General features: G+C 40.6%; 1 protein-coding gene across 1 annotated transcript in view; it reads right to left on the reverse strand.

Moving 5' to 3' along the window:
- Positions 1–7,856: 7,856 nt before the first annotated feature.
- Positions 7,857–23,567, reverse strand: part of TUBGCP3 (tubulin gamma complex associated protein 3) — a 1,295,126-nt gene continuing 1,279,415 nt past the window's right edge. Inside the window, exon 22 of the mRNA XM_044072631.1 lies at positions 7,857–8,680. Within this exon, the coding sequence (XP_043928566.1) occupies positions 8,519–8,680 (162 nt within the window). The 3' untranslated portion in view covers positions 7,857–8,518. The remainder of the gene's footprint in view (positions 8,681–23,567) is intronic.

Here is a 23,567-nt window from a genome sequence, read left to right on the forward strand (position 1 = left end):
AGGTGATATAATTAATCTGCATGCAAAGTCAGTGAAGGAAGCATTCTGTAGTCCCTGCAGCATTTTTACAAAAAAACCCAGATTCATATAGCCAAGTAGGTTTCCTTCATAACATAACAAATGTAATAGAGCTGGCCTGTATAATGATTTTAAACAATGATCTCACAGTCTAGAAAGGCCTTTAAATAGTCATCCAGGTTCTTAAGAAGCTTGGTCTTTGTCAAAGAATCATAGAGAGACTCAAACAATCCCTAATAGTTTCTCTGGAGATGTTTCCACTAGCTTGTGATATGGGAAGCAAGATTTCTAAAATGCAAACCTAAGGTAGGTGCTGTATACATATTTTTTTATCTCACAGACTGAGAAATTTATTGGCTGCTGAAAGACTGCTGATGTATGGAGCATTTACTGCCTTTTCTGGAAAGCCATGAAGCACTGTAGAAAAAAAAAAAAAAAACTGTACCCTACTCGGTGTGGGTACTTACTGTGTGTCATATGAACACACTGGATTTCCAAGATGACTGTGTTTTAATAAGGTTTGTCAACAGGAGAGGTTGCAGACCTGTTCTTGGAGAGTACAATACCAGGCTATCACTAAGATGGGCTTGTCCACTGTGGTATAGAAGATTATTTACTCACTAACCTTTCTGAACAGCAAAATGACAATACTTTAATGGAGATAAAATCCCATCACCAGAGGACAAACGGGATGACTGAAAGGATCTGGTTGCAGGAAGGACATCCTGTTCTTTGATTTGCTTGTCACAGTCTTTCCCAGAAAGTTATACTTCATAAAAGTGTCTGATATAACAGCGGCAAGTCCTTTCCACAATGAAGACTGCATCAGAATCTGCTTTGTTGCTCGCTTCTTAATTAAACCAGCTAATGCCTTGGTCAATTACAAGAACTCCCCCCATGGAACAAATAACTCCTTGGGGGACATCAATGAAGAAAGGCCATTCTTCAATGAGACCATTCAGCCCTTTCTCACTGGATGTAACACTTTTATCGACAAGCTGTCTTTTCCTTTTTAAACTAATGCTATCAAACTGGTCTACTGTATTAACACTTGTTTGGCATTTTATTTTTTAACTTCAAAGAATGACTTACTTTGTCTCTGATTTTGCAACCCGTATTTAACTATGACTAGATCAGTAGGAGACAAATTATATCTCAACACTTAACTAGGTTATGTTTTCCTGCTGATGCTATGTTTGCTCTCTTTCATATGATAAAGTGTAGTGTTTCTTCAGTTATGTTATTGTTGATGATACGAAAAGCTCTTTTTCCTTTGTTATGAATTAGTTTTTACTGCACTAAATGCCTGTTATGTATAAACCAATGGGGGCTTCTCTCCATGTGTTTCCTAAGTAAATGGATACCACCCTGTATGGCTATCTTTGCTAGCAAAATATAAAGTCATGGGCCAGTCCCACTTCATAGAAAGACGGTTAGAAGTGAAAGAAGAAAAGGGCACAATGTAATGTTATCAATTCCCCAGCATGCCTATCAGACCATCTCAACATCCTTTGATGTCAACCATCTGGGTACAATGCAATGAGGTGTGAAAGGATGTACTTCTTATCCTTGGTAATTGGTCATATTTTGGTGTCCCTCACTTCACCTAAACAACAAGTGTGTCATAGGATCAACATTTCCATTGCTGTGTTATGACATTGGTAGACTGAAACACTGCTGGAGATTACATGTTTGCAAAACAGATGTGTGTGGGCTACAGATATGGACACACACACACACACACACACACACACACACACACACACACACACACACACACACACACACTTTTTCACAAACTAAAAGCCAACATTTTGATAGAAAAGTGAAGAGATAAGTTAAAGCTGATTCTTATTGCCAAGAGTGTTGAAATACTTGGGTAAAAAGAGAAGGACAATATTGGACATTAATGCTTTTAAGGAAAATACTTCAAATTCTGAACAGCCTGGAAATAAGAAGGGTGGAGAGTCTGGAGTAATAATGCAACAGTCTTGGATAGGAACTGATTGTGCAGGAGGTAGAAGTTTTGACCCTGTTGAACGTAGGCCCTAAATAAATCATCTGTTTTGTTACACTGGGTATACTACTGCAAGAAAATAAAGGAAATACATCTCTTCTACAGAAGAGACATTGCACAATGGGAAAATGCAGTAGCAGCAGCCAAACTAAACTATGTCATGCTGACTAACAAATGAATTTGACAAGGTAAAGGTTTACCAATAGATGAAACAATGTAACGAGCCACATCAGAGTATAATGAATGGTCACCAATATACAAAAGCAAGGAAAAACTCTGCATGGACCTCTCAACTAGCTGTTACAAACACCAACCAATACCATGATTTCAGAACTTGTTAGATGACGACTGTCAATGAACAAGGCTACTATCCTAAGCTACAGAAAATCAGTTATACACAAAACTATAATGCTTAGTGCAAAGAACAAATGGCGACCTCAGAGGCAGCTAACCGTCATCTGTGAAAAATGCTGGATTTGCAAAAACTAGCTGACAACATATCTTCATTAAAATATAATTTCTTGAGCCACTGATGTTTTTTTTCACTTAATGCACATCACAGAACTAACACGAACATATCCCAAACCATCCTGTCACAATATGGAGTATTCTTAAGCCACTAGCAACAATTTGTAGATACACTTCAAGTTATTTTGATTTCTTGGAATTAACATTTAAAAACACTGGGGATTCCATCATCCCTCCTGGCTGCATTTAACGAATCCTTAGCACCATAACTCACAGGCTTAAATGTTTGACACCATTAAGACATCAATTTCAAGTACAGACATGAAACTTGCAACACTCTACTAATCCAATATTGCCAACACAAAAACACCATATTTTGGAAACTGTACAATAAACTCACAAACATAAAAATGACTAAGAATACTCCTTATTTTTATGCTGAAAATCCATTTCATGCAAATATCTACAAAGCACTTTTTATGCAAAAGCAAAAGGCAACTTTCTCAGAATATTTCAAGCAGAAACATTACACTTAAGCAGACTGCTGCTAGCATTAAAAGATTGGAACTAAGCATTATCGCTAACTACCAGCACAAAGCACAGAAAGGCATGTTTCACAGCTAGACATTTAACCTCATTCCACTTAGCTTGCAGTCTGTGATCAAATGACAAATTATGAGAACTACTGCTTAATGGCTGGAAATGTTTCCTTATATAGTATCTGCAATAACTCAAAATCACTGAGTGCAGATCAGTTAGTAATGAACACCCTCCCCCAACACACACACACTAGGATAGATCATGACCATATTTCTTTCGTTACATTTTCTGGATCAGCTCTCTTGACTTTACTATTCATTCTATTTTGAAGAATCACCTATAAAATGGTGGGATGGTCCTTCACTTACCAAGTTCTTTCCACTGTACCTAAGGGAAGAAGCATAATATTAAGGTGGAATTCTTCACACCAGGAAACAAATCAGGAATTACCTGACCAAAAAAGCAATACCACAGATTTGAAAGGGATAAAGGGAGGGCAGCTGTCCTGAAGAATATGTTCCCATTGAGCTGGCAGGCATTACACAGTTATTTTCTTTTCTTTGTAGTGTCTTAGCCAGGACAGCTATTCTTTCTTTTCTTTTTTGGTCAGAAGAGCTATTCTTAAGCTGTGTGAGTATTTACCTGTTTACATATATGGAAGCTGCTGTACCCTACAGAATTCAAACTATGGAACCGATTAAGGAATTGCCACAGAAAATCTGTTCTGCCTCCGGACTGAACTACAATTCTTAATAAATGCATGGGCAGTACTTCTGACCACAGCAATGCTAAGCTCTTAAATGTAAAACAATTAAGGATGGCAGCTAAGGATACTAATGCTCTGGTAAAATGGGTCCTAATCGTCTATGGCAGAGGAAGCCCACATTTTTTTTAAACAACTAAGTCACACTGACACATTCTGTCTGTAAAAAGGATTTTCACATCTGCCTCAGGTAAACAACTTTTAACGATCTAAGGTAGATATTTTTTCAGTTTGCCCAAGTTAAAGTATGGCTAGTGAAGATATTCCTGGATTAAGATGAAAGAAACTTCCAGCAGAATAGCATGGACTAGTGTGTACAATTCACAGATCACATCAGACTTGCTCAAAAATTCTAAAATCTTTAGTGGTGTAAAAGAAAATTTCAGAATTTACTGTTTGCTATTGGAATTGCAGTTTAATTTTTGAAGTGCCATAACTTGTCTACTTAAGCATGCATTATGGCTGGTAAAGGACTGTGTCGGAGCTGATGTAGAGTTACATTTTTCAAGCTAAAGATTTAGGTGATAAGACTACTTATCTGGGATGAAAGTTGGGAGAAGGGAATTTGATGAAGTGTTGGGGCACTTCGCATTACAAATGTCCTCAAAAATGTTGAGGAATACATTACAGTAGGTAATGCACAAGGCCAGTATCAAGCAACACAGATACTTCCAACCCATAGATCCAGGTGCATACAGATACTTCCAACCCATAGATCCAGGTGCATACAGTCCTTATCTGGAGGAAAGTTTTGTGTGTGTGTGTGTGTGTGTGTGTGTGTGTAGTATGATGATGTGGTGGAGTACCCTCTGATGGTCATCAAAAGCTACGCTCACATCTGATATAGCCAGTGCATACTGTTTCAAGAAATAGTACCAAATGGTGAGAATTACTTTTTATCTGCAAATATTGTTTATGACTTCTCAAAGAACCTCTGGGTAGATTTTATGTCAATTAACTCCACCTGAAACCTATGATTAACTAATCCTAGAATCCCATCTGCTTATAAGCTTCATGGAAGAACTCCTCTTAAGGAGGACTCTTATGACCAATGGATTATGCAGAAAACAAATGGGACTTGGCCAAGAGAAGAGGTATTGTCTTTCTTGTTTTCTGTTGAAGATTCATGGTGGTCATCTGAGTCTTCTGAGAATGCCCTATACTGAAAAGTGGTTTGGATGAACATTCTGCTAAACGCATTATGGCATCCTCACTCAATGCTGTACAAGAGACAGCCCAGTCAGTAGCCATTCTTGACAAAGATAACTAGTAACACTAACTCCAGTAATTCACTGCTTGACACAAATGGCTTTTTACAGAACACTTGTCAAGGATCATCCCTTGTTTGATAACTCTTCCAGTTCTCTTTCAGTAGGCTATGGCGTCTCTGTCCACAACCCTTCCAATGACTATACTGTTAATGAACTCGTCAATAAAATTTCTACTGTGTCTTGCAACACACTGCCCCAGGGAGGAAACAGCAAAACATCCATCTATTAACTGACAATTCTGGAATAACTCTGGAAAGAAAAGTGGATCTCTAGAATGACACAGTCTTCTATCTCACATGTACCTTCTAGCCTAAAGGACTTCTGTTCTTGAAAAAAGGAAATTCATCAGCTCACCAAAACTCTCCATTAAAAAACTGGTTTAAAAGAATGGCTATTAAGGCCTTTTAGTGATAAATCGACTACTAGTTGCCAACATCAAAGGGAAGCTCTATGGATTTTCAAGGATCTGCATTGCTGCTTCTTTTTGTGCAGTTGACTGTTCTCTGATAGACAGTGGTCACTCACTGAAGGACGACTTCTTCAATTAGAAAGGATCAGATGTATCTAATTTGTTGTAACAAAGCATTTTTTTCCTATGAAATATTCTACAAAAAGTAATTGTCTGTGCCAAGGACATCTGTAACAGCATTTATGAAAAAGTACTTTTGATACCCTTATTGAGGAGAAGTGGAAAATCTTACATTTTAGTAAAAAAAAGACTGCTGAGTGGCAAAATGCAGAACACAATTTTAGCTGAAAAAACACCATTTTTAGAGACAAGGAAAAGGTCTAAAGAAATAAAAGCTCATCTCGGTATCAAAATCAGTTCTGTTACTATCCTTGTTTATGTGTCATTATATACTGAATGGACTGTGAAAGGTGTTATCTTCAATAGAGCTGGTGAAGGTAACTTACTACTGATGTACTGTGGTAGTGGATTAATAATGAATTAACCACCATTAAACAGTCAGACACTGTTCAAGTTTACTGGTGAAGAAGTTAATAATGAATGTGTACCAGTCACATAATTATGAGCTCTCTTTTAAGTGAATTAAATTCCAAAGAGAATAGGATGGACTTGGGGAATACTGATGAAGAATTCTAACAGGGATATTCGCAAAAGGAGGAGAACAGTAGTACATGAGAAACTCTGCTGACATAAAGGCCTCCACAAAGTCTTAAGAGTTTAACATAATGCAAAATGAGTCAAAGCTTTATGAAAACTTACAACTGGTAGTATGGAGGTAAGGAAATTAATTGGTTTTGTTTGTCTCCACTACAAGAAGTCATCTCACAACCCACCAAATGCAATATCACAGTCTGAAAATGATCTAGAAAAAACCCACTGGAATTACAAAGAAAAAAAAATATCTAACATCACTGAGGAGGGCAAGCGACCAAGTTCTCACATCCTCTTAATTAAATATACTAACTCTAATGTTGCACAAACATCATGAAGAGAGAAGCACACGCCTCAGGTTAGATTATTACGAACTGTGCTCTCACAGTCAGATTATATGATAAGAAATATAATCAGGGTAATGCAATCAATAAGTGAATGACTTACTTGTTGGGCACACAATTCACATTTCTTGGCAAGCCACCTTAAAAATCCATTACCTGGACATCATACTATTCAAACAATATTTCTACTTCTGCACCTGCTTGCTATCTATTCTGCTGCCTAATGGACATTTTGTGCGCTAGTTTCATCACACACTTTTTTTTGTCCCATCCTTGAAATTCAGCCAGATGTCTTCTCGCTTTGAACAGCAACTACAGCTCTCACAAATTAAGGGTCAGTACATTTGTAATGATCTGCCCATTGTCTACTATTGCCCAATGTGTAATGATATCTACAGGAGCATGCTTTCATGTATGCAGCACAGACTTCTCCCTGGTGCCTTCTGCACTTTGAAAGAGAGCTGGCTAGGTGCAGAGGGATCTCTTTCCAGTCCTCTGGTATATGCAGGAGGACTAATCCCCTCTACCTAAATCCTGACAAGAGGAGAGTCAAAATCACCCATTTCTTTCCTCCACGGTTAGCCATCTGGTTCTGGGCTTACTAACATAACCTATGTCATCAGGGCTGTAAACAACAACACTCTTTTTGCAGCAGAACTCTGATTAAGCAAATTGTCTATCAGATTTTTCTCCTTAAGGCAACTCTTTCCAGCCAACCACATTCAGCAGGAAAATTGCTTGAACTGCTGAAGACCATGCAAGACCACATACGGCTGTACAGGGCCAACACCACACAAGCACTCTCATTTTGCCATCAGGACTTTGCCTCCTTTTGTATCTGAAGTTTGTGCCATTAGTTCACAGTATAAGTGTTTAGATTGCTTGCTTAGTTTTGTATAACTCTGATACGGAACTCACTGTAATACATTTCCAAGAAGCGAAATGTTATCTAAAAAAGTGCACCACTACCATAATGATCTTAAATACTGCTGCTCATGGCACACAGAACTTCCAGATACCTACTACCTAGACTATTTAGGCAGACAGACATGGATTCCAAGACCTGCTCTTCAGAATCTCTTCTTGAGTGTGAATGAAGGCAGCACAGCAGGAATTAGATACTAAAACTAGAACTACTTTCTAGTTAAAACATGGAAAATATTCATTCTATTCTGTGTACTAGTATATCACTGAATACTGAGGGACTTGCCCACAAACAGATTTTTTAGAAGCAAATATATAGGAATCCCTATCAAGTCTAACAATGATTGGGATATTCAAGCAAGGAGCTACTATGAAAGACGTATAGATAATCAATAAAGCTGGTGATTTACTTTAAAAAGAAATCTTAGTACTAACAGTAAAAAACAAAAATACAGTAAAAACTGTTATGAAGAACAAACTGGGAGGGGGAAAAACAGCAGCAACAATTCTAAAGAAGAAAAATAAATACTTCAACTGCATATAACTTGGTAGGTGGTGCTGTACTCATGTACACATTATTTACCAACACCCAAATTCTCATTGTCTTGGTGTTTTAGTGTCCTTATCTAAAACATCAATAAGGGTGAACTAGGTTGGCTCTGGGGTCTTCCTGGAAGAACTAATCCCCATTTCCAGTAATATGTATGGTAAAACTGATGAAAGATGTGGAAAAAAGAAGCAGACAAAAATGTGAACTTTACAGAAGGCAATTCAAACAGGCTGGTCATACTAATATATGACTGCTTAAAGTGACACAATAAAAAACATATTTCTTAACACGAATATACAAAAATCGCACCAAGAACTTTCCTGCAGTTGCTGTACATCAGAAAGTGCCTTGACCATCACAAAAGGAGTGTGCATCTCCTTTTGATATAGTTCTTTGATGAAGCAGCACATGACAGGTGCAAACATACAGACCTATTATAATCAGAGGCTTATTATATCACACAGAAGTTGCCAGTCAGAAATAGATGCATAATATTTAGCAAGTCACATCTGCGAACTGCGTTTTCCCCTTGTATTGCCCAATGAAACACGCAGCCTTGGATCTCTTGCTTTATAATGTTCATTGAAGTCCAGTCTAAAGCTAAGAAAGCGGAGACTTTCATCAGAACTTGTAGTCAGCAGATAGAGAAATTGCCGTACAATGCCCTACACGGAAGAAAGGAGATTGTGTTAAACCACATTTAATATGGGTTTTAAAATGCAGAACTTAAGCCCCAAAATGGCTCAAACAGAAAAGCAGTAAAAACAATATCACAACTATTGTACAAAAAAACACTTCTACCTTCCATTTCTAACCAAATGAATAAACATACACATATATAAATACAAATTACACAACGACAGCTCGTTAGAATTCAAAAACGTGTACGCTGACTGGTTAGCCCAATCAGTGTGCCCATTTTAAATCGAGCATATACCAACACAGAAAAGTCTGGACGCATGGACTTTCTTCTGTTAATATATGCCATGGATGCCCAACAGCATAAATCTTGTTATTCTAGCAGCTTTATTAGTTTAAAAGATCAACATTTACAATATGGACCTTTGTTCCCATTAAAGTCTTTGCACATTTTTTGAGCTAAGAGGTCAAGAGGTAAGTACGATGGGCAGAGAAAATACAAGGAAAATCAGGTACCCTTCTTCAATTTTGCATAATGTACCTGATTTTCCTTGTATTTTTGCCTTGTCTCTCTCATACCTCTAAACAGTCTGGATTTCATTTAAAACAGCAACGGAGATCTTCCTTTCTCCACTGCTTGCTTTCCAAAGCACTGACATACTGTGTAAGCATGGGAATGTAAGTCTCATACACATGTGCAGTACATCAACAAAGTGGAAGAATGCAGAAACAACCCGGACGAACACTACAGCGCCAATTTAAGAAAAGTAAGTAATTTCTTTCTTAAATAATGTCATTATATAATAGCAATAACTGAATCGTGGGTGTAGGTATACTGAAGATTTGAAAAACATGAACAAGCATAGAAAGCTGTCTAGTTCCCACCTCACCACCACGAGTGCCGAGGAAAAAATAGAAAATAGAGAAACTAGTGGTCTTAAGACTTTGCTGATGAGCTCAGTCACAATAACTTCCAAAAATCATGAAATCCTGGTAGTGTTCCAAAGCATCAAGGCTGTATTCATCACAGACAAGTGATCCACAGTAACAAAAAATCAGAACTGTTATTTCTGTGACAAAAGGCTTGTTGCTTTGGAAGAATATCTGGGTTTCGTGATTTTTGGAAATTATTGTGATTGAGCTCATCAATGAAGTTTAAGACCACTAGTTTCCCTGTTTTTCATATTGAAGATTTGCCCGTGGCTGGCTTTGTTTAATCATTTGGGCTTCGCCTTCGTGATCACGCCACACCAACCGTAGGTAAATCTTCAGTATATATCACACTCAAGTCATCATGCAAGTTCTTTTCTTAACTTGAAATATTCACTCTGATGTTTTCAATTTTTAATGGAAAAATCTTCAGGTTCAGCCAGGCATAGAAAAAAAAATATTTTTTCATCTCAAGCCTTATACTGTGGTTGCAGGTGCAGAGATGAACACTCTTGTCTAACATCAGACTGAAACAATACTAATTTCATGAACTGTAATCATACCCTGACTTAGGAATGGGGAATGGGGTCGTTTCTCAACATATTAGAAACCTAAAACAGTTGAAGAAATTAAACCGACATAATGGGAGTAAAACAGCAGGGGTAAATACTCACCCATCATATCAGCAGACAACTGACTTTTTGGTGCTACATAAATAGTCATCTAAATATAAGACAGGCAAAAAAATGAGACTGAAAAAGAGACCAACAAAAGAAATATTTAGCTGTTCACCTAGAGTAGATTTCATGCAGCATGACTACAGCTAAATCCATCAGACCCAAAGAAAATAAAGTTTCTTCCAGAATCTCCTGCAGTAGACTAAATGTGATCAATGCTTGCATGTATCAATTACCTATCAAAGTGGCTAAAAGTAAATCATTTCTGTATGAAGAGTTACCAACAGGCTTAAAATATCTAGCGAATAGATCAGTTTCCAATTCCAACATTCTTTTAAATGCTGCACGACCGAGTTAGTCACCTTTTTTATTGCAGCTATACCTCATCAGATGTACCTTCATCGCTTCACATATCCACACTGTTAATTTCAAGGTAATAGTGAAATGTTTAAGCTTAATGTTTTAGGGGGAAATTCAGCATTTAAGCAACAGTGTAGTGTCATTAACAGGACTGCCAGTATTCATTGTGAGCACTTACATTACAGCAATACTCTTGGATGTACACTTTATTTTCTCAGAAATCCATTTAGTTTTTCCGCAATGAGTGCGACTCTCAAATACTAAGCCATTGCCTAAGACCTGGGACCTTGCATTCAAACCTACAAGGGCCAAATACAGCTTTCCCCATCTACCAGGGTCGCAACTCTCTTGATTTACAGCAGGGATAGGGGGGTGTCAATAAATTTGCTATCTTGTTGCAGGGGCAATGAGTCAATTTTCATTCTGCTTTCTGGTACACTTTACAGTTTGCTTGTATTTGTTAAATAGAACAGAGTTTACTGTTCAAACATTTGTTATTCTTTACTTTTACCAATGTAATGAACTTCCGTCCATTACCTGTACACACTACAGTGGTATTTTTTTTTTGCTTAGATCGTACATAAATTTAACGATACACCAAAGGATATTATATACCAGACAATGTATAGCGGATATAGAAAGTGTACACATCCCTGTTAAAATGCCAGGTTTTTGTGATATAAAAAAATGAGACCACAATAAATCATTTCAAAACTTTTCCCACCTTTAATGTTACCTATAACCTGTACAATTCAATTGATAAACAAATGCATCTGTTAGAGGAAAAAAAATATAAAAAATAAAAAATGTACAATAAGCTGGTTGCATAAGTGTGCACACCCTTGAACTAATACTTTATTGAAGCACCTTTTGATTTAATTACAACATTCAGTCTTCTTGGGTAGAAGTATATCAGCATGGCACATCTTGGCTTGGCAATATTTGCCCACTCTTCCTTGCAAAAGCGCTCCAAATCTGTCAGATTGCGAGGGCATCTTTTGTGCACAGCCCTCTTTATGTCACCCCACAGATTTTCTATTGGATTTAGGGGGTCTGGCTGGGCCATTCCAAAACTTTAATTTTCTTCTGGTGAAGCTACTCTTTTGGGATTTGGATGTATGCTTGTGGTCATTGTCGTGTTGAAAGGTGAAATTCCTCTTCATCTTCAGCTTTCTAGCAGACGCCTGAAGGTTTTTGGGCCAAAAGTGACTGGTGTTTGGAACTGTTCATAATTCCCTCCACCTTGACTAAATCCCCAGTTCCAGCTGAAGAAAAGCAACCTTAAAGCATGATACTGCCACCACCATGCTTCTCCATGGGGATGGTGTTCTTTTGGTGATGCGAAGTGTTGTTTTTGCACCATACGTACCTTTTGGAATTGTGGGCAAAAAGTTCAACCTTGGTTTCATCAGACCATAACACATTTTTCCACACGCGTTTGGGAGACGATGTTGTTGTTGTTGTTGGTCTTTTTGACTTTTCCCAGTTAGGGGTCGCCACAGTGGAACTCCGGTCCGCTAATGATTGGCAGTCGATTTTTATGGTGCCGAGTTGCCAGCCCGACGCCCAACCTTCAGTGAAGGCAAGCCCATTCACGCATGTCTTTTGGAGGCCACTCGACCGCGGGGAGGACATGCAGACTCCACACAGAAGGCACTCCCCACACTCCAGCCGAGAATCGAACGAGAGAACCTCTTGCTGTGAGGCAACAAAGCTACCGCTGTACCACCGCGGACACGTTTGGAAGACGATGTATTGTTTTGTAAATTTTAGCCAGGCCTGGATGTTTCTCTGTGTAAGAAAAGGCTTCCGTCTTGCAACCCTACCCCACAGCCTAGACTTATGGAGAATACAGGAGATTGTTGTCACATGTAGTACACAACCAGTACTTGTCAGAAATTCATGCGGCTCCTTCAGTGTTGCTGTAGGTCTCTTGGCAGCTTCCCTGACCAGCTTTTGTCTAGTCTTTTCATCAATTTGGGAGGGACGTCCAGTTCATAGCAATGTCACTGTTGTCCCATATTTTCTCCACTTTCTGATGACTGTCTTCACTGTGTTCAATGGTATATCCAATGCTGTGGAAATGTTTTTGTACTCTTCTCCTGACGGATACCGTTCTCTTCTCCTGACGGATACCGTTCAACAATGAGATCCCTTTGATTCTTTGTAAGCTCTCTGCGAACCATGGCTTTTCCTGTAGCAGGCAAATGAGTAAATGTCAGAAAAATCCAACTAGGATAGCTGAACTTTATTTGGGGTTAATCAGAGTCTTTTTAATTGATGGCAGGTGTGTACCCAAGAAGACTGAATGTTGTAATTAAATCAAAAGGTGCTTCAACAAAGTATTAGTTTAAGGGTGTGCACACTTATGCAAACAGCGTATTGTACATTTTATTTTTTATATTTTTCCCCACAGATTTGTTTTTAAATTGAATTGTACAGGTTATAGGTCACATTAAAGGTGGGAAAAGTTTTGAAATGATTTATTGCGATCTCATTTTTTATATCACAAAAACCTGACACTTTAACAGGAATGTGTACACTTTTTATACCCAGTGTACATAAGTGAATTCATCTTTTAATTTTGTTGATATGTATCTGCTTTAATCATTTTCACAGTGCCCCCTGCCTACCCGCTTACCAGTTATCCCACTTCCACTTAGCTTTAAAGTACAACTCCACCCTAGAACTAAAAAAATGTTTTTGTTCACTGTCTTTGTCTCCTGACCTATTTTAACACCTCAAAATCACTCCAAGTGCTTTATTTGTAATTTTAGCCTGTTTTCCACAACATGGCTACCAATGGGGCTTGATGTACCAAATATGATTTTGTTCTCCCTCAACACTTTCTCTTTCCCATAATGCTTTGTATAACTCATGCCAGATATAGGGAAATAACTTTGAATTCCCATGCCATTGGCATATAATGAGTCATTGTTATTTTTTTTTACCTTCTGTAAATGGACTGCTTCTTTTCTGTCTCTAATCACCCTCATTTATGTTTGGCTCAAAGCTTGTTTTACACTATACTTAGAAGTTGTCCAGCTACAGCCAGAAAAGTAACTAAACTGCGGGCCTTTGTTCGGGGTTTTCTTTTGTAGTCTAACAGGAATTGCTTCTGCAAGGGTTTCTCAGTGCAGTGACAGTTTTAACACCCTCTGCAGTAGTGTGGGGAGAGGGGACTCTCAATTCCTCTTGAACTACAAAAGAAAACCCTGAACAAAGGCTTCTAAGTATAGTGTAAAACAAGGTCTGAGCCAAACATAAATGAGGCTGATTAGAGACAGAAAAGAAGCAGTCCTTTTACAGAAGGTAAAGAAAATAACAGTGACTTTCACAAATCCCATTATATGTCAATGGCATGGGAAATCAAACTTACTTCCTTATGTCTGGCATGAGTCATACAAAGTATTATGGGAAAGAGAAAGGGTTGAGGGAGAAGATGATCACATTGATACATCAAGCCCCATTGGTAGCCATGTTGTGGAAAACAGGCTAAAATTACAAATAAAGCATTTAGAGTGATTTTGAGGTGTTAAAATAGGCCAGGAAACAAAGACAGAGTGAAAAAAAACAGGGTGGAATTTTCCTTTAAAATACCAAACATCTGGCCATGTAATCCTGCTCATATCAACATGCCTAAACTGTTCTTTCTAAAACAATGGAATATACCGAGTTTCTGTAATAACTGTAAAAATCAACTTAACTTTTCAATATTCTGAGGTTAATTTGAGACTTTTTTCAGCAGATCGTTTAAACTGATAATTTTCATAGTCTTATACTACCAGTCTTGACCATGAAGAATCTGTCAAACTTCTCCTACTGGTCCCAGTTAATACAGTGGAGTCAAGAAGCTACTAGACCTGTTCTTAGATGAGATTTATCACAGATATGCCAATATGCTCTGGACAAATTGAGGAAGCTTCATATACTGAAAGTGTAACTAAAATTATGCAAACATTTGAATGTTAGCTGGCCATCCATAACACACTGGAATGACACACTGCAATCTTATTATCTGTCTAGCTAATCTACCAGTCTGTCATAAGGAAAATCTGAGGGTTGCTAAAACTGACCTATTATAACTAATTTAACATTCTGTGACATTCAGAAACAGGCTGGCTACACAATGTAATCAACAGCACCTTACAGTCCAAGGCTTTATTTTCTCAGTATCTGCTGATATACTGTATGCTCTGGACAAGTTACTAAACCAGACAGGTGCTCCCAAGGTCAGCTCTCCAAAAGAAACTTGTGCCATGTAGGCTCAAATACCATAAGTGAATAAGAGTAAATCAATAAATAAAGACTCATGGTTTTCAAACTGTATGGTCTCCTCCATCTTGATAATTGCTCAGTTAATGTGAATGGCTCCAATAGTGATATGGCCACCGACTCCTCTTAGACGAAGAAGAATTCAAGATAATGACTTCTTTCAAACAAAAATGTTTACAGACTCAGTCAGACATGCTTTTATCAGGGTATAAGGCAGCCACTAACTCCTTTGCAACAACGGCAAGAAGCTTAGTAATGAACAGTCATACACATGAATTCCTAAGTCTAACATTAGCATTAATCAGTACTGTACAGCTTGCCCATCTGCTGAATTATTCAAGTTGATTTAACTTTGGAGGTTTCTGTATTCTTTATGTGGTTTCCATATTCTCGGATTTCAGGAAAATGCTGCTTGCCTTCCACCATAACAAATTTGCATAAAAAACTACTTGCAAACCAAACTGAAGGAAAAATGTGGTCACTCCTCTCCATCCTACAAAAACTGTGTGCATGTGTTTGAGTGAGTGAGAACTTGTTCAACAAGTGCTGATTTCATGATCCCTCAGAGTTAGGATCAGGCTTCATTCTAGCACTGAATGACAACCATTCTTCATTTTCTTAGTAAGTGCTACTAAGACATTCTATGGTTGTAATCAATAAGGTATGCCACATTTTGCCTAATTTGAAAGTGTAAACCTGTATTTTAATGCAACCAGAGAAGAACTGACCAGCCACCCTCTATTCCAATTTTGCATCCTGACTGCAAGGACATGTGCATCACTGGTGCCAGAGACTGGACTACTTGACCGATGACATGCACTCTAATGTTTATTACTGTACCGTGCCTGACAAGAAGAGTTAAATCAAAGGAGTTAAGCATTCATGACAACTGAAGAGCCTACTCAAAAACTTGTTAGCAACATCAGGAGCAGCTTGCAAAGGCCACAGATTACATTTCTGAAGGCTGTATCTGTCCCAAAAACCTGTAATTTGAGAACCCAACATTAGAATGTACACATCTGCCGTCCATTTTCAGGAAAAACGTAATTGTTAAACTTAGACAACTAAATTTAATAACAGTGCAAATGCAGTCATAAAGGTTTCATCATGCTACATCTCAACTCACTGCAAACTGTCTCTACAGACAAAAATGCTCAAAAATACAAACCAGAAAATGGAGAGACTTGGGATGGGATTTCTTCTACAGAAGAATGCAGTTTTTGAAAAAAAGAAGTTAAGTATCTACCATAACGTTCCATGTTTGTTGTCCATCTTGCCTTCCTTCTTGCTGGTTGGGTTTGGAGCCGATCCTCGGCTCCGACTTGACCGATATACAATAGCTAGTGAGCTTTTACTGGCTCGAGGCTACCCCTTATCCCAGCATGCCTAGCAGCAGCTACCCAGATCTTGTTTGTAATAGCCACACTAGACATATGTAGTAAGAAAAACAAATTTTTACTAAGCTCTTACACCAAGGTAGGAAGGAAAGAAGAAAGGACAACATATGGTTAACCAACCTGGTATGTCACAGCAGGAAACTCAGCCAGTGTAACCAATAAAGAACTCCTCTCGAACCTCCAGGAAAGGGGGGGACGCAAGAAGGAAGGCGAGATGAAGACAACAAACATGGAATGTTATGGTAGGTACATAACTTCTTTATGTTATGTTGTCCCATCTCACCTTCATTCTTGCTGGTTGGGGCCGTGTCCCCAGCACCTGGTTCTCGGTTGGCTCACATCTCACCTTCATTCTTGCTGGTTGGGGCCGTGTCCCCAGCACCTGGTTCTCGGGTGGCTCACTGGAACAAACTCTTCAGGACCATGAAACCAAAGGATGCCCTATTCCGGGAGACCACATCCACTTTGTAATGAGAGATAAAGGTATGAGTATTTGCCCATGTTGCTGCTGCTGCACAGATTGAATCTAAAGGCAATTTAGCTTGGAAGGCAACAGAGGTGGCTAAGGCCCTGGTTGAATGTCCTCTGGGTCTTCCTGGAAGCATCTTTTTATGCAAACCATATGAATAAGTGATTGTGTCTGACAGCCATTTTGATAAAGTCACTTTAGAAACTGAATAACCTTGCTTACTGTCAAGCAAAGGATATGAATAATTGGTCTGATTTTCTGAGGTCTTTGGTCCTGTGTAAATAAAAATGTAATTGTCTATGAACATCCAATTGGTATAATCTATACTCTGCCTTGTTGCCAAAACTGGGGAAGAACAAAGGAAACTCAGTGAACTGATTTAAGTTATACTCAGAACAAACCTTTGGCAAGAAAGAAGGACTGGTCCTTAGAGAGACTCTATCTTTATGAAAAATGAGATATAGCGGGCGAATAGACAAAGCATGTAATTCAGAAAGCAACCATGAAGAGGGTTTTCCAAAATAGAAACTTCAAGGGGCAAGACACTGCTCGTTCAAAAGGGGGCAAAACCATTGAAGTTAAAACCAAGTTTAGGTCCGGGGAGTTCTCTTACCAGAGGCCGTAAAAGTGTTGTACCTCGTAAGAATGCTCTGCACAACTTATGGGACGTAATGTCTGAACCCAAGTCTTCTACATGAAAATTGGAGATGGCAGCCAGTTGGACCCTAATAGTAGTTGCAGCTGCCCCTTTTTCGAAAGTTTCGGCCAGAAAGTCAAGAATCTTGCGAACAGGAGCCGTAAACGGATCAATGTTATTATTTTTGGCCCAGTAAGAGAACCTCTTCCATTTGCTAGTGTAAATCCTCCTAGTAGTGGGCTTGTGGGAGGACACTAGTATGTGTTGTACAGCCGGGGAAATGTTTGGGAGCCTGGCTAAGAGTGGAAGTGGAGTAATCAAGCAATCAGCTTGAGAGTTTGAAGGTATGGGTGAAGCCCGCCTGCAGATGCGTCAGGAGGTCTAGAACTGGGTCCAGTATCCAGGGCTCCAGTTGAAGTGATGGCGAAGAAACGGAAACCATATCTGATGAGGTCAGTAAGGAGCAATGAGGATGAGTTTGCAACCCAATGATTTTGCTTTCTGAAGTACCTTTGTAATGAGAGGAAAGGGTGGAAATGCATATAGTAGTCCCGGAGGCCAATCATGAACAAGTGCATCCCTGGATGACTGTCCCAGAGGGGGAACTAGGGTGAAGTAGCTGCTGCATTTGTTGTTTAGGGGAGTGGCAAAAAGATTGCAGCATGGCTGGCCCCATTTGCAGAAAATCAAGTCCGCAATTTCTTGCTTCAGGGACCACTCGTGAGGCATGAGGATAGTCCTGCTGAGCCTGTCCACTATCACGTTAGATTTTCCGGGAATGCACGTTGCAATCAGAAAACGTTGGGAAGACAAAGCCCATTGTCATACTCGAAGTGCCTTCTGACACAAGGGGGTAAGACCTGGTTCCGCCCTGCTTGTTGATGTACCATACTACTGACATATTGTCTGTCTGGATTGCAATGGTCCCTGTAGGTAAAGAGTCTTGAAGTGCTTGCAACGCCAGAAGCACCACTCTCATCTCTAGAACATTGATGTGCAAATGGTACTTGTGAGGTTGCCACGTTCCTTGGACAGTCCATCCCAGATAATGCCCCCCCCCCCATCTGGGAAGTGTCCATGGTCACTGTGGCTACCGGATGCAGTTCTAGAAAGAGTCTGCCCAGAGTCACCTGGGGGGAGACCAGCCACCATAGTAGATCCTTTTTGCAAGATTCCGTGATCAAGATCATGTGTGACATTGGCAATTCCTGGAAAGACCACTGAGCGAAAAGGAGCCGCTGTAGAATCCGCATGTGGAAGCGTGCTAAAGGAACTAGCGTAATAGCTGCAGCCATTGAGCCCAGTAGTTGTAAGACTTGTCTTGCCTGAACTCTCGTCTTGTTTATGAGAAAAGAAACTTGTTGACGAATGGCTGACACCCTGTCTAGAGGCAGTTTTGCTATCATGAGTATTGTCTTGTATCTTGTCTACCCCTATAAAGGTAATAGACTGGCATGGTAACAAGGCAGATTTTTCGTAGTTTATTGTGATGCCTAACTGGGAACAAGTTTGGATTGTGTAGTCCCGTGCCTTGATTAGTCGACGCTCGGTGGTAGCAGTGAGGAGCCAGTCATCTAGATATGGAAACACCTGGAATCCTAGACGTCTCTTGTGAGCCGTGACCACTGCCATACACTTTGTAAACACCCTGGGGGCTGTGGTGAGACCAAAGGGCAGGGCCCTGAACTGATAATGACTGGCTCCCAGCTGGAAACGTAGGAATCGCCTGGATTGCTGTCCATTTTTATATGGTAGTACGCATCCTAGAGATCTATTGAGCACGTCCAATTGTCCTGACCCAAAAAGGGAAGAATGGACTGCAGTGTCACCATGTGGAACTGTGTCTTTTTTACGGATTGGTTTAGCTTGCTGAGATCCAAGATTGGTCTCCAGTCCCCTGTCTTTTTTGGAACTAAAAAGAACCTTGAGTAAGTTCTGGATCCGAATTGGTCTGCGGGGACTTCCTGGAAGGCTCTTTTTTCTAGCAATCTTTGAACCTTTATGATTGCATGATCCCGAAGACTAGGTGGAACATCTGGGATAAAACATTTGTCTTTTGAGGGGGACTGAGAAAAGATAATTTTGTAACCCCTGGATATTATCGACAGTTCCCATGTTTCTCTCATGATAGATTGCCGGGCTGCTGGGTACAGTGATAGTCTGCCCCCGACTGCCTCCAGAGGTGGACAGCTGTGCCTCCCTTCAGGAGTGCTGGAAGGGCCTAGCAGAGAAAGTATCTCTGTCACCCTGCTGTTGCAGACCCCCCTCTGCCGCAAGGGCGGCATCTTCCATTGTTGTTTCCCCCTCTGCCCCAGGGGAAAAAGTCATCACGTGTCTCAGGCAAAGATCCCTGGGATTCTCGGAACCACATTTTTTCCACTCTTTTGACCCTTAGGATAGAGTCTGGATGGAGAGGAAAAACGGACCCCTATGGCAGAGAGAGTCTTTCCATCCTGTTCACACCTGGTGAGAGTCTCTTTTACCTGAGGCCCAAACAAGGACGAGCCATCAAAGGGGGTGTTGGTAAATGAAGACTTAGAAAGGGTTCCTCAAATTGACAAAGGCGCATCCCTGGAGTGTCTGCGTAAAGTTACTCTGGTGCTTGCTGCCCTACCCGCTCCATCTGCCACATAAGAAATGAGCCTCATGGAGGAGTTTACCACAGAGGTCAAGGTCGCAAGCTGGGAAGCTGCCCTGTTCACAACTCCCTCAGCTGTAGGATCTTGCAGGGTATCTCCTAGCTCCTTCAGGAGATCCCTCTGAAGTTATGTGAAATGTGACAAGTAATTCAGTGATCTGACAGTAAAAGTCACTGAAGAAAACATAAGCTTCCCATACCTGTCCGTCGTACAAGACTCTTTGTTCAGCCGTTGGACAGATGAAGAAGTTTCCACAAGTTCTTTCTTGGTGGCTGCTGTCACCACCATGGCATCAACAGGGACTCCCTTGGAGAGAAAAGACTTATCTCCTGGAGCTGTAATAAATTTGTTAGGTCTCCTCGGAACAGGTTCCATGGTCTCTGGAGCGCTCCACGCCTTTCAACTCACTACAGACAAAAGTGGGTCGAGAGGCGGAGACACCCAAGAGGTGGAGGGTTGGGAACCAAATGCATACAGGTATATGGACTCATCCTCAGAAGGTGCTATGGACTTCCAGCCATCCCTCTGTCGAAGGATTTCCAAGATGTCTGAAAAGGAGACATCCTCAGAGGGGACCATGGAGACCCTTCCGACTCATCCAAGTCTGTATCCGAAGTGACAGACTCAGGGGAGTCTAGATGCTTCCTCTTACACTTCTTCTGAGGGAGCTCCTCCGAATGTTCGGGGAGGTTTTGGAAGAAGTCGGGTCACCCAGTGGGGCGTCCTGGGGCACAGGTTCCCTATGCTTGGCAGGAGGAGGGACAAAGGTAGGCACAGGCACCGAGGGAGGAGCCAATGGAGTCGAGGGTGGAGCAGTCTTAGGAGACAGCATGCTCATCACCTCGAAGGTGCCACGGTCCAGAGTCGAAGGAGCCTCCGGCTCCAAAGAGCTCAGAGATCTCCTTCAAACCAGGAGCAAAGGCTCCGAGGCCGATGTAGGAGCCAAGCTCACCTGCGCTGAAGCTCTAAGAGGGTGAGTGGAGTCAGACAAGGGTCCAATGCCACTTCCCCCTCAGAGCATGCGAGAGAGCTTCGGCGCCCAGACCCCTTGACAGACTGAGACATCGAGGAGATCGGAGCACTTGTCGGAACCGATAAGGAGAAGAAACTGGAGTCGATGGTTCCACCACCATGACCTCCATGCACTCCGACTCCGAGCTCATGAGAGCCGGAGGAGGAATCAATGGAGAAGCTGAGAGAGCCAAAGGAGCCAAATCCTTACGGGCTGGGCTCGAGAGTAATTTAGCAAGTGCTTGTGACTTTAGGAACCTGTTGACCACTCTCTCCACATCGTGATCCGAAAGTCTGGTGGACCAAGCGGAGTGTGAAGAGGACCCGTGACTGCCCGCTCCAGGTTGCAACAGAGGAAATTGTGAAGCGGAGCGTACCGGCTCCAAAGAGGGAGACCTTGATCTCTTATGGATCTGGGCTGGCTCCAAGGACACAGATGGAGCTGCCGCAGACTTAGCTTTGTCGAAGCCAATGCTAGGGTCCAAAAGAGCCGAAGGCTTCTCAGTAATTTTTGTCTGTTCCGAGCTCGGAACCGATGGCTTGGAATGTTTCTCGAACACTTTGGCTGGCTGAGGACCCTGAGATGAGGCATCTTGAGGGTTCTTCAGGAGGCCACGTAAAATAAGCTTATTTTTTCCTTTCCTGCAGGACTCTGGAACTGAAAGCATGACAGATCGAGCAAGAGTCCTGCAGGTGAACAGCCCCTAAACAATAAACGCAACTTGTGTGTCTGTCCGTAAGGGACATTTTTTGGCAACACGAGTCGCATTTTTTAAACCCGGAGGGTTTAGATTCTTTAGACATAACAAGCACTAAAGTACTTAGCCTGAGCAAGTATGGAGCAATCTCGACGCTGCAAGCAACAAACGAGAAACAGGTAGCTGCAAATAGACATGTTGGGATAAGGGGTAGCCTCAAGCCAGTAAAATCTCTCGAGCTATTGTATATCGGCCAAGTCGGAGTCGAGAATCGGCTCTGAACCCAACCAGCAAGAACGAAGGCGAGATGGGACAACATAACATCAAGTCTTAATCTCAGATAAGTAAAGTTACACTGTAAATGCAGTACGTCTTTCTGAGCAACAACTTGGGTAAACAGGAAGTAGTACCTGAAATAACCAAGGCTGGGTAGGACTGCTAATAAAGAGTATGTAAATTCCAAACATGACATATGTCCTGGCATGTATGTCTATAAAATACTGGCGCACAGAAAGAACTTTAATCAGATTTCTAAGTGGCATCCAAGCAGCTGTTAATAACAGGAACATCCATGGTAACAGAAACAGATGTCTGTGTACCCATGGAGCTGACTGGCATGGATTTGTCAAGTTTTTCACACCATCTAATACATTTAATCCAACTAGAAATGGTCATTTTAGCTTCAGTTCTCACCAGAGAGTTACGAAAAATGATTTAAAAAATAACTACATATAACTTTAACATCCTTGGATCTCAGCCTAGGACTACTAAAGATTCACTAAACATTTGATTTCTTATAGAAAAAGCAATCCACATGTAAATCAGAAGCTACTACTGTAAGAAAAAGGGGATGGTCGCAATAAATAGTTTAGCCATGCAGAAGAAAGGCTGATCTTTGTCTATGCATCATAACCTGCAATCTATGAATGTATTTTGAAAAAAAAAAGTTAATTAAAAAAATCCTCATAAGAAGATATGGCAATATTATATTTCCAAAAATGGAAGGTTCCTTTCTTCAATACAAGACATGTAGCACATTTCTAAGAATGGAAGGTTCCCTTCTTCAATATAAGACATGTAGCAGGGCTATGAAATATGTTTTCATTTTGAAAAGGGAAGTAAAGGACGCCTTGGATTGGACTGTCACTTTTAGAGACAACAGCATCCAGATGAAAGAGCTATTCACCCAAAACAAAAGTAGCAAAGTTTGCAAGACGGAAGCAACCATATATGAAGGACCCAAGCCCTTCTTCTGAAAACATCTCCAACATATTTCCACATGGAAAGGGAAGTCATGCAGCAGCAGATTTTTCTAGCACACTGCAAATACAAATTACATTCATCACAGAAAGGGTTATTAATACCTTGTAAGTTAATGCCCAGGCTAAGAGATTCAGGAATGCTTGATCTTAATAAATGACTGTGCACTGCCCTCAATATGAAGATGGAAGATGGAGCTTCAGGGGAAACGTCTTGCTCATGAACATCACAGAAAATATCTGCAAAAAAGACAGAAGTGCAGTGGATACCACATGAAGATCAACCAATAAGGGTCTCCGAAATCAGATCTTTTATGTCTTCTCATTTAGTGGGGCATTCATCTATAAAACGCTCTTCCTGACAGTGCAGAAAAGTCTTGCACAAACAAAGTGAAGCTCCATCAACTCATTCTTTCCCTTAAGGGCCAAGATACAAAGGAAAAAAAAGAAGAGAATCTTCCTAATTCAACCCAAGAAACTTCTGCACAACCTGCTAATACAAAGACCCATATCCTTATGGATGGGTGGGTTGCTGCTGCAATTTGAAGTGAGAAGCCCGAA

Source organism: Protopterus annectens, chromosome 5.part0, assembly GCF_019279795.1.
Source record: "Protopterus annectens isolate FY-2018-M chromosome 5.part0, PAN1.0, whole genome shotgun sequence".
In the NCBI taxonomy this organism is placed as follows: Eukaryota; Metazoa; Chordata; order Ceratodontiformes; family Protopteridae; genus Protopterus; species Protopterus annectens.